Source organism: Macaca thibetana, chromosome 20 (assembly GCF_024542745.1).
Source record: "Macaca thibetana thibetana isolate TM-01 chromosome 20, ASM2454274v1, whole genome shotgun sequence".
NCBI classification, from domain to species: Eukaryota; Metazoa; Chordata; class Mammalia; order Primates; family Cercopithecidae; genus Macaca; species Macaca thibetana.
The window spans coordinates 23,658,502-23,671,240 of record NC_065597.1 but is presented as its reverse complement, the minus strand read 5'-3'; the positions used below and the strand labels follow the sequence as shown (position 1 = coordinate 23,671,240).

Genomic DNA, 12,739 nt, shown 5'->3' with positions numbered 1-12,739 from the left:
ATCTCAGTGAGTTGTGTGCCCCCTGAGTCTCCTGGCTCTGGGTCCAGTTCAGGACTAGGATTGGCCTTGGAGTTCTAGCCCTTGTGGCCTAGACTGCCTTTCAGGTTTATTTAGAGCCCCAGAGCACTTTGTCCTGTGGTGGCAAGGCTTGCAGGAACTCAAGTTCTGACCACTGGGATATCAGTGATTCTCCTCTGGCTAGGACTGGTCTAAATGCTCCCTCCATGGGTAGACGTCAGCTGAGTTTGGTATGGTTTTGCTTTCTGCTGTAACAGGATAACGGTGAGTTCAGTGCCTCACAACTGCTACACTCTCCCTTTCCACAGTGCACAAACATGCTTTCCATACCACACTACTGCTGCAAGAGAAAGGGAGAGGGGTGGCGTTTGTGATTCAAGACTGCTTTTCTTACCTCTTTGGTGCTTCTTTCAGCAATATAAAGTTAAAACCAGGTACCGTCTGTGAGTGCTCACCTGATTTTTTGTTCTTATGAAGGTCGTGTTTGTTGTGTAGATAGTTGTTAACTTGATGTCCTTGCAGAGGAGAGGGGACAATCCATGGAGCCTTGTATTCTGCCATCTTGCTCCATTCCCTCATAACTCATTTTTTATTGCCGAATAATATTCCATATTATGGATGTACCACAGTTTATTTATCCCTTCACTTATTAAAAGACATAATGGTTGCTTCCAGCTTTTGGTACTTTGAATAAAGCTGCAGTTTTTTGTGTTTTGGTTTTGTTTTGTGACTCTAAGATTTCAAATCATTAGAGTGAATACCTAGGAATGGTGGTTGCTGGTTGATACAGTAAGACTATGTTTAGCTTTTTAAGAAAAGACAAAACTGTCTTACAAAGTAGCTGTGCCGTCTTATGCGCCCACCAGCAGTGAAGGAGCGTTCCTGTCACTCAGCATCCTCTCCAGCTATTGGTGGTGTTGGGTTTTTGGATGTTAGCTAATCTAATGTGTGTATAGTGGTACCTCCTGGCTTTAATTTCCTTGCTCTAGTTCCCTAATGAAAAATGATGGTGAATGTCATTTCATAATGCTTATTTGTCATCTGTATAACTTCTTTGTTGAGGTATCTCTTGAGATCTTTTGCCCATTTTAAAATTATTGAAATTATTTTGTTTAATTTATGTTCTTTGTAATGTCCAATTTAACAATTTTTTATTTCATGGATCATGTTTTTAGTGTCGTATCGAAAAACTCATTGCAAACCCAAGTTCCCTAGGGTTTCTCCTATATTATCCTCTAGGAGCTTTATAATTTTGTATTTTACATTTAGGTCTATGATTCCTATTGAGTAAATTTTTTTTTTTTTTTTTTTTGAAAAGTACAAGCTTTGTGTCTAGGTTCTTTTTTCCCTTTTTTCAAATGGATATCCATTTGTTCCAGTACCATTTGTTGAGAAAGACTATCCTCTCTCCATTGAATTGTCTTTATTTCTTTGCCAAAGATCACCTCAGTATATTGCTGTGGATCTATTTCTGGGTCGTCTGTTATATACCACTGATGCATGTATCTATTCTTTCACCAACACCACGCTGTCTTGATTACTTTAGCTTTGTAGTAAGTTTTGGAATTGGGTAGTGTGAGTCCTCCAACTGGATTCTTACTCATCAGTATTACCTAGGTCTTTTGCCTTCCCAAATAAAGTTTAGAATCAGTTTGCCAATATCTACAAAATAGCTTGCTGGGATTTGAATTGGGATTACATTGAGTCTATAGATCAAGTTGGGAAGAATTGACATATTAAAAATATTGAGTCTTGGCGAAGTGTGGTGGCACACACCTGTGATCCCAGCACTTTGGGAGCCTGAGGCGGGAGGATTTCTTGGGGTTGGGAATTTGAGACCAACCCTACTGTATTTGCTTATTAGTTCAGGAGTAATTGTTTTTCTTTTTATCTTTTTTCCTTAATCCAGTTCTTTCATAGTTTCTACGTAGACAGTCTTGTCATCTGTGGACAAAAATCATTTTATTTCTTCCCAAACTCTATACGGTTTTATTTCCCTTAAAAATTTTTTCTGCAGTACCTAGGACTCTCAGTGTGATATTGAGGAAGAGAGAGAACATCTTTTTCTTATTTCAGATCTTAAGGGCAAAGCATCCAGTGTTTCACCACTAAGTATGACATTATCTGTAGGTATTTTGTAGATGTTCTTTGCCAAATTGAAGAAATCCCTTTCTTTTTCTTTTCTTTCTTTCTTTTCTTTTTTAAGTTTGTGTTTTTTAATAACTAAAGGATTTTTTAAATATACTTTAAGTTCTGGGATACATGTGCAGAATGTGCAAGTTTGTTACATAAGTATACACGTGCCATGGTGGTTTACTGCATCCATAAACCCGTGATCGACATTAGGTATTTCTTCTAATGCTATTCCTCCCCTAGCCCTCCGCCCCCAGACAGGCCCTGGTGTGTGATGTTCCTCTCCCTGTGTCCATGTGTTCTCACTATTCATGTCCCTCTTATGAGTGAGAATATGTGGTGTTTGGTTTTCTGTTCATGTGTTAATTTGCTGAGAATGATGGTTTTCAGGTTCATCTGTGTCTCTGCAAAGGACATGAACTCATTTTTTTTTTTTTTTTTTTTTTTTTTGAGACGGAGTCTCGCTCTGTCGCCCAGGCTGGAACGCAGTGGCCGGATCTCAGCTCACTGCAAGCTCTGCCTCCCGGGTTTACTGCCCCATTTTCCTGCCTCAGCCTCCCGAGTAGCTGGGACTACAGGCACCTGCCACCTTGCCTGGCTAGTTTTTTGTATTTTTTTAGTAGAGACGGGATTTCACCGTGTTAGCCAGTATGGTCTCGATCTCCTGACCTCGTGAGCCGCCCGTCTCGGCCTCCCAAAGTGCTGGGATTACAGGCTTGAGCCACTGCGCCCAGCCAAACTCATCCTTTTTTTATGACTGCATAGTATTCCGTGGTGTATATGTGCTACATTTTCTTAACCCAGTCTATCATTGATGGGCATTGGGGTTGGTTCCAAGTTTTTGCTGTTGTGAACAGTGCTGCAGTAAACATACGTGTGCATGTGTCTTTATAGTACAATGATTTATAATCCTTTGGGTATATACCCAGTAATGAGATTGCTGGGTCAAATGGTATTTCTGGTTCTAGGTCCTTGAGGAATCGCCACACTGTCTTCCACAATGGTTGAAGTAATTTACACTCCCACCAAAAGTGTAAAAGCTTCCTATTTCTCCACATCCTCTCCAGCATCTGTTGTTTCCTGACTTACAAATGATCGCCATTCTAACTGGCATGAGATGGTATCTCATTGTGGTTTTGATTTGCCTTTCTGTAATGACCAGTGATGATGAGCTGTTTTTCATACATTTGTTGGCTGCATAAATTTCTCCTTTTGAGAAATATCTGTTCATATCCTTTGCCCACTTTTTGATGGGGTTGTTTGGGCTTTTTCTTGTAAATTTGTTTAAGTTCCTTGTAGATTCTGGTATTAGCCCTTTGTCAGATGAATAGATTGCAAAAATTTTCTCCCGTTCTATAGGTTGCCTGTTCACTCTGATGATAGTTTCTTTTGCTGTATAGAAGCTCTTTAGTTTAATTAGATCCCATTTGTCAATTTTGGCTTTTCTTACCATAACTTTTGGTGTTTTAATCATGAAGTCTTTTCCTTTGCCTATGTTCTGAATGGTATTGCCTAGGTTTTCTTCTAGGGTTTTTATGGCTTTAGGTCTTACGTTTAAGTCTAATCCATCTTGAGTTAATTTTTGTATAAGGCATAAAGAAGAGATCCAGTTTCAGTTTTTGGCATATGGGTAGCCAGTTTTCCCAACACCGTTTATTAAATAGGGAATCCTTTCCCCATTGCTTGTTTTTGTCAGATTTGTCAAAGATCAGATGGTTGTGGATGTGTGGTGTTATTTCTGAGGCCTCTGTTCTGTTCCATTTGTCTATATGTCTGTTTTGGTACTAGTACTATGCTGTTTTGGTTACTGTATCTTTGTAGTATAGTTTGAGGTCAGGTAGCATGATGCCTCCAGCTTTGTTCTTTTTGCTTCGGGTTGTCTTGGCTATACAGGCGCCTTTGTGGCTCCATATGAAATTTAAAGTAGTTTTTTCTAATTCTGTAAAGAAAGTCAGTGGTAGCTTGATAGGGATAGCATGAAATCTTTAAATTACTTTGGGCAGTATGGCCATTTTCACGATACTGATTCTTCCTATCCATGAGCATAGAGTGTTTTTCCATTTGTTTGTGTCCTCTCTTATTTCCTTAAGCAGTGGTGTGTGGTTCTCCTTGAATAGGTCCTTCACATCCCTCTTAGGTTGTATTCCTAGGTATTTTATTCTCTTCGTACCAATTGTGAATGGGAGTTCACTCATGATTTGGCTCTCTATTATTGGTGTATAGGAATGCTTGTGATTTTTGCACATTGATTTTGTATCCTGAGACTTTGCTGAAGTTGTTTATCAGCTTAAGGAGATTTGGGACTGAGATGATAGGGTTTTCTAAATATACAATCATGTTATCTCCTAACAGAGACAATTGGATGAGGAAGTCCCTTTCTGTTGGATTTTGTGAGATGCTTTTTCTACATCAATTGATATGATCATATGGTTTTTCTCCTTTTAGCCTATTGATATGGTGGATCACATTGATTTCCACATATTGAACCAGCTTCTTATACCTGATTGTGGCATATAGTTCTCTTAATACATTGATGTGCTAATACTTTGCTGACGATTATTTTTCCATCTGTGTTCATCAGAGATATCAGTCTACTATTTTGTGTTCTTATAACGTCTTTATCTGGCTTTGGTATTAGGGCAACTCGAGCCTCATGGAATGAATTAGGAAATGTTCCTCTGAACCTGTTTTCTGGAACAGCTTGTGGAGAGTTGGTATTAATTCCTCCAGAAATGTTTCATATAATTCTTTGGGCTTGATGCTGTCTTTGTTAGATTATTAATTATTGATTCAATTTCTTTAGTAGAAATTCCTTCAATTTCTTTTTTGTAGGCCTATTCAGATGAGATGATGTATTTCTCCTTGTATATATTTTGGAAGTTTGTGTCTTTAAAGAAATTTCATCTAAGTTATCAAATACATGGGCAGAGCAGTTTTTCTTAGTATTCCTTTATTATCCTTTTATTTTTATTTTATTTTTATTATATTTTATTATACTTTAAGTCCTAGGGTACATGTGCACAACGTGCAGGTTTTTTACATATGTATACATGTCCCATGTTGGTTTGCTGCACCCATTAACTTGTCATTTACATTAGGTAATTCTCCTTATGTTATCCCTCCACCTTCCCCCCACCCCACGACAGGCCCCGGTGTGTGATGTTCCCTGCCCTGTGTCCAGGTGTTCTCATTGTTCAATTCCCACCTATGAGTGAGAACATGCGGTGTTTGATTTTTCTGTCCTTGCAATAGTTTGCTCAGAATGATAGTTTCCAGCTTCATCCATGTCACTACAAAGGACATGAACTCATACTTTTTTACGGCTGCATAGTATTCCATGGTGTATATGTGCCACATTTTCTTAATCCAGTCTATCATTGATGGACATTTGGGTTGGTTCCAAGTCTTTTCTTTTGTGAATAGTGCCACAGTAAACATACGTGTGCATGTGTCTTTATGGTAGTATGATTTATAACATCAATAGTGATGCCCCCTCTTTCATTTCTGATATTGGTAATTTGTGTCTTCCTTCCCTCTCTCTCTCTCTCTCTCTCTCTCTTTGGATGGAGGTATTTGGGAAATGTTTTCAAAATACACATTTGAGCCTCTTCCTGTACCTGCTTCCAATGGATGTTTGGAGGTATTGGCTTGGCCTTGCTTTCTTTAGAACACCCCAGAGCTCCTGATGTATCCTGTGTGAGGCCGGAGACTGGGAACCGTTATACATCTGGATCGTTCTGTTTTTAGTTTTCAGACTTTTTCAGCAGGGCGCTTTCAGGCCATTTAGGAATGTTAATATGTGAAAGAGAAAAATGCAAAGCCATTGTAATTGATTTGCGAGAGGAGGAGAGAGACCTAAGGACACTGCCTGCTTGGTACTCAGCCCTGTCATCTCAAGGCAGCCCCCAAGGAAGTACGGGGGGGTCCCAGAGCCCCATCTCTGATTCTCGTATTAAATAAGATCATGCCCGTGATGTGTTTGAGGATGGTGCTTGGCACATAATACAGGTTGGATAAAGGTTAGCTGCTGGTCTTGCCCTTATTGATAATTTCCTGTCATTCATGGGCATCCACCAGTGGAGAGGGCTGCCTCTCATGGTGGTCAGTGGATTCCCTGTGGCCAAGGCATCTGAGCAGAAGCTGATGTATGGGAGAAGAGAATAGAGGACTGCACAGGGCCTTCACAAAGAGCCCTCTAGATCCTCTTCTGAATTTGGAGATGCAGGAATTCAGCCTGTCTCTTCATCTTCCCTCTTCCTAGAACAGAGGGTGGCACAGGGGAGGAGGTGGTGTGTCCCAGCCACATCCAAGCCTTTCCATTGGAAATCCCACCGTCCTCTGATCACGTCCTTCTAGGATTGTGGCCCATTTCGGTTTCTTACATTGTTTATCTGGTTTTGGAAGGCTCTGCTCTGACCAACGGGGGATTGAACTTGCATAGTCCAGTGAAGAGGAAGCTGGAAGCGGAGAAGGACTACGTCTTTGACAAGAGGCTCAGGTACAGCGTCCGCCAGAATGAAAGCAACTGTCGGTTTCGAGACATCGTCGTGCGGAAGGAAGAAGGGTTCACGCACATCCTGCTGTCCAGTCAGACCTCGGATAACAATGCCCTGACACCTGAGGTAAGGGGTGGCAGCCAGAGGGACGGGCAGGCTGGGCTGTGGCTCCTTCTCACTCAGAATGGGACATTGGCTTTCTGCTTCCTTCCACCAGGATGCTGAGGACGGTAACCAGCATGCATAAAAATTTGACTGCAAGGCACAATTTGCTGATCATTTTCCATACATTATCCCATTTGATTTTTATGACCATGTAATAATACCATCTCATCTTAATAGATGAAGACCATGGGGCGAGGGACTCACTGAACTGATGGTGGACATAGACTTAGCCAAGGGGCAGACTCAGAATCCAAATGTCACATCTTGGGCTTTTGCAGCTAAACTTTGTTGTCATCAGCATGTCATATTTGTTTGCTGCAGGCATCATTCACTCAGTTCATGTATCTCACTCAGTTTATAATACATATAATATATGTTACTACATATTATATATGTAGTTGAGACAGATCGATTTCACATACCGTAAATTTCACCCTTTTAAAATGTAGGATTCAGTGATTTTTAGTATTTTCACAAGGTTGTGCCAGCATCACCACTATTGAATTCCACAACATCTTCATCACCCCAAGGAGAAACCTCGCCCACATGAAATAGTAACTTCCATCCATTCTCCTTTCCCCACACCCTGGAAACCACTCATCTACTTTCTGTCTCTATAGATTTGCCTATTCAGGACAGTTTGTATCAATGGAAACGTGCAGTATGTAGCCTTTTGTGTCTGGCTTCTTTCACTTAGCATGTTTTCATGTTTCATCCGTGTTGTAGTGTGTATCCACACTTCATTCCTTTCTATGGCTAAATAATATTCCATTGTATGAATAGACTGTATTTTATCTATCAACTTTTCTATTTGTGGGACATTTGTGTTGTTTCTACTTTTGACTTTTATGGATGATATTTCCACAAATGTTATATACAGGTTTTTATGTGAACCTATATTTATGTATTTTCAGGTTTCTTGGATATATTTCTAGTTTCTAATAGAATTTTCTTGGATCTTTTCCAGCTGTTAGAATTGCTGGGTCATATTGCTTACTGTATTTTTCGAGGACCTGCAAAAATTGTTTTCCACAGTGGCTCCCCCATTTTACAGTCTGACCAGTAGTATGTGAGGGTTCTGGTTTCTCTGAATCCTCGCTAACACTTGTTATGTCTGTCTTTTTTATTATAGCAATGCTAGTGCGTGTGAGGTGGTGTCTCATTGTGGCTTTGGTTTGCATTTCACTGATGGCTAGTCATGTTGAGCATCTTTTCATGGGTGCATTGGCCATTTATCTCTCTTTCTCCTTTCTCTTCACATCCTTTGGCTATTTTTAAAATTAGGTCACTTTTCTTTCTATTGTTGACTTTTAAGCATTCTTCATATACTCTAGATAGTAAGCCCTTATCAGATATATGAATTGAAAATATATTCTACCATTCTGAGAGTTGATTTTTTACTCTTTTGATAGTGCCCTATGACAAACAAATTTTTAAGTTTTGATGAAGTCTATTTTACTGCTTTTTTACATTACTTTTTAAATATTAATCATGCTTATGTCTTAGGTGAATAAAATAGGGAACCAATGAATACTTAATGCAGCGAGGTTGACAACATCATTCAAAATACAGGGTACATGGCGGGAGAAGGGAAGAGATTCTTGACGGCACAAAGGTGAGAAGATGCTCCACTGAGCAGCCTTTTCCTACAAGGTGCCTGGGGTAGGGCAGTACAGTGGTAAATGGCGATAACAGTGACGACGGCCAGTGAGCAGGGGCTCTTTGTTCCTTGTATTTGCTGTTTATCTTGTGTCATCTCATCACCTCCCTTCTGATGTAGGATTGTTATGATCCACATTGTACAGAGGAGAAAATTTAGGCTTAAACAACCCAGTTGAGCTAGGGTCTCACAGCTTAACCAAGTAGGTGCCAGGAAGGCAGGGGTTCTGTTCTTGCCCACCCTTTTGTCTCTTCGTTCATCCCAGTGCCAGGCCCACTGAAGACATTTAACTCCGAGACCCCTTTTCTGTCCTTGAAATATCCTGGACTCTGTTTTTCATAATAGCAATGGGAGTTTAATGAGAAGGGTATGTTTTGGGGGATGCAGTCAAGGGATGACCACTCACTTACATTGGGATACTAGAATGGCCTGGCGTTGCCCAGTGTACCCCGTACCTTCAGGGAGGCACAGGAAGTGGGGTGGGTGGGAGGGAGGTGCTGTGATCTTCAGCTTCTGATTGTGTTATTATTATGGTTGAAATAGACCCTGGTTCTTTTACAGGGTTGTGTGCGTGGCCATCTGGAATGATTGACACATGGTGAGGGAAGCGCTGTGGCTAAAGCCTTGGGGTTGTGGGGTGGTAGTCGTGTGCTGCCTCTTCTCTGAGCATGGTGTTTTGGGGGCTTCTCCCTCCTCCACCTGTAACAGAAGCATCCCTGTGGTTCTCTGCTGTGTAGACCTCTGTGTAGAATTCAAAGAAGCCCAGAGTGTGCAGTCCACCCCGAAAACAGTTCTTCATATGTTTATACACCTGGAAACCTCCTTATTTTAAGCTCATCATGGCATCTGCACAGACCAGTTTTTCCCAGATTCTTTCTTCACTACTTTCTAAAAGCATGTTGGAAAAAGGCACAGTGTTTTCTTTCAACAAACTGAACACATGTGAAGTCTCCAGCTCCTTCCCTCTGTGGAGCAGCCCTGGGTGGTAACTGTTGCTCACTCATCGTGGAAAACTTGTTGTGCTCGACTGATTTGAGGTGCACAGGTTCTCACCTCCTGAGCTGCAGGCTTGGTTAATTGAGGTTCCTTTCCTAATCAGCATCGGTCGGTTACAGAACAGGAGGAAAACAGTCCAAGTTAATGATCTGGTGTTTTCAGCTGTCTCAGCAATGGAAGGGGATTGAGTATGTGGGTGAGCCAGCTGACTGGATAAAAGCAGCCCCTAATGAAGGTCCTACTGAAATGAAGAGGCTGTGCGAGAGGAGGAATACAGGTTTTAGTCTAGCAGACCTGGGTTCCAATCCTGCCTTCAACTTACCATGCTGTTGCCTTGAGAATTTACTTTGCTGCCTTGAGCTTCCTCCTTTATAGAAATTTTACAGTATTTTGCTGGCGAGATTAGAGATAATGTATGCACAGGGGCCCACAAAGTACCTGGCATACAGGAGGTATCTAATAAATGCTCCTATCACTGATAACATGAAGCAGAGGCCATTTAAAGTCCACCAGCAGACCTTGCCTTGCTTGTGAATGGAGGAACCAGAAGGCGACCAGTGGTTATAATTAAACTACTTTTTCTAGTTGTATAGGTGACATTGGTTGGATTGGCCTCAAGGCCAGAAATTCATACATTACTGTGTGCATTAAATAGATTCTGAAGCCAGTGGATTTATTGTCATATTTCTCCTGTCTGGGATACAGCAGAGAACCAGGAGATGAACAGAAATGCCCCTTAAGGAGAGAGTCAGTGAAACAGATTACACGAAGTTCTCCTTGATTGAAAGCTTATCCACTTCCCCACTGGGAGAAGACTCCAGGTCTTCCTTCAGTGCCCTCGGCCTCAGCCCACAATCCTACCACCACTCCCAGGAGCACGGCAGACAGGCAGGAGCCCCTTCACACCCCTCCTGTCATGGCCCCATGTCCAAACCTGTCTCCAGGCCGGTTCACCTTTATTCTTGAATAGCTCTTTCATGTTTACTTCTATTTCCACCATGACCATTACAGTCCACTACTAGGCTATTTTGTCTGGACACTGTAATTAGCCTTCTCATAAGTCTGCCTGCTTTCACGCTTCCTGCCGTGTAATACATTCTGCATAAGGCAGGCAGAATGATCTTCCAGAAATGCAGCTGTGGCCAAGTCAACCCTTTATACGCACACCCCTCCCCAACCAAATGTGTCGATGGCTCCTGATGACCCTGGCTGACAGTCAGCACCCTCAGTGTGGTGCAGTCCCGCCTCATCGTGCAGCCTGCCTCACATACTTCTTCTCCTATACCCCAGTCGCCTGGCTTGCTTTCATGCCCACACCTGCCCCAGGGCCTTTATATGTGTCCCTCTGACTGGAACAGGCCTTTCTTCCTCCTTGCTTCCCTCACTCTTGCTGTTCCTTCAGGTCTCAGCTCGGCCATCACTTCGGCAAGTCTTATCACAGTTGTTAGTCTACATATATTTGTGGGGTAACTTGTTAAATGTTTGATATCCTCCCCCTCCTCCATTAGACTATAAACTTCTTGGGAGGTAAAGACTGGCATTCTCTTAATTCAATAAACATTTGTTAAATTCTTTTATGTGAAAGAGTCTGGACTAGGTGCTACAAGGGATATAAAGAGTGTAAGTATACTGTTTTAGCTCTTAAAGGATTGTATTAGTTATCTATAACTGTGTAGCAGATTGTTCTCAACTTAGCATTTTAAAACAGCATACACTTGTTGTCTCATAATTGCTGCGGGTCAGGAATCTGGGCATGGCTCAGCCGGATGCCTCCAGCTCAAGATCTCTTACAAGGCTGCTGTCAAGTGGAGGCTGGGGCTGCAGTCTCACATGAAGGCTCGACTGGAGGAGAATTCACTTCCAAGCTCACCCATGTGGTTGTTGGGTGCATCTGTTTCCTGCCATGTGGGCCTCTTGTGAGGGCTACTCATGACAAAGCAGCTTTCTTCCCTCAGAGCAAGAAGTCCCAGAAAGATAGCAAGAGAGGATGGTCCTTTTGTCACCTAATCTCCTCCTGAAGGTGACATGCCATCATTTTGGCATCTTCTGTTGAAGCCAGTCACTAGGTCCAATCTTCTCTTGAGGGTGGGGGTTACAGAAGGGTGTGAATACCAGGGGTTTAAATCACATAGAAGGCAAGATACAGTAAGGAAGTGCACATTCTACAAGGGAGTTTGTCAGAAGAATCACAACAGGGATTTAAAGTATTCAGGATTTTGGGAGAAAGGAGAGTGCGCATCTAGTCTTGGGTATGGGGAAATCTCCTTTGAAGGTGGTTGCATTTAAGATGGGCCTGGTGTGACTGGATTTCAGCGGGTTCTGATGAAGTATACAGAGAGGAACCCTGGTTGATTCCTCTTTTACATCCCGTTCTAATGAATTTGGTTGTCTGGCTGTAAACACATGCCGGATCCAAAGCTAGAAGTCATAGAGGGGGAGTCTGTTCTCTCCAGCAGACAACTAATAGCAGGCGCAAGTGGCAGCTAGGAAGTGCATAATGAGAGCAATGAATTTACAGGACATATTTAGGACTTCAAAATGCATAGCAGTTCAGGACTATTTGTTATAGAATCACATCCCAGAAGCCTCTAAGAGGAATGTTCTGTTATAGGCCAGCAGGTGACCATTGAGAAGTAGTTATATGCATACAGTATATTCTGTTTAAGAAGGCAAGAGAATGTGGACTAATTTTAGAACATTTTACTTTAAATGAACCAGTTACATTATAAAATTTGGGGTCTTTCAAGAAGGTAGAATCTTAGCCATCTGTCCAAATTGAATTACCAACACTAAAAAGGAAAGAAAAGAGATATAAACTAGATATAACTTTTTTAAAAATGAAAAACAGTATAGTATGTACTTCTTTTGTATCAATAAAATGCAAATTTATTTTCAATTTAATTAATTAATAAATGAGATGGCTGTTTTGTTTGGTCTCTTATTTTTTTCTTAACAAATTGACAAGTAGGTAAGTATGGCCTTAGCCAGAGAGGCTACTCTCTGAGTCATCTATAGAATTTCAGTTCACCTCTTTACAGCAGGGTTTCTTTTTTTTATTTGCCTCTCAGAGAAATAGAGTTCATGTATAGGTGAGAGTGTATCTATTTCTGGAGGCAGATGGATGAAAGGACCGACAAGATAGTGGCCTGTGAGCTTTTTTGATGTTCAAAATGAGTATCTGTTGCTTGTACCCAAATGGGCTGGAATGTGCTTATTCTATCCTTCCAGCAGGGCACAGGCCTGGAGATTCTCAATTCAGATTGACATCTAG

The 12,739-nt window shown here is 41.5% G+C and overlaps 1 protein-coding gene across 2 annotated transcripts in view; it reads left to right on the top strand.

The window, feature by feature from the left end:
• The window catches only part of CDYL2 (chromodomain Y like 2), a 206,013-nt gene that overhangs the window by 164,208 nt on the left and 29,066 nt on the right, over positions 1 to 12,739 (top strand). For both annotated transcript variants that reach the window (XM_050773208.1, XM_050773207.1), the window contains exon 3: positions 6,556 to 6,773. In XM_050773208.1, coding sequence (XP_050629165.1) covers positions 6,556 to 6,773 — 218 coding nt within the window. The remainder of the gene's footprint in view (positions 1 to 6,555; positions 6,774 to 12,739) is intronic.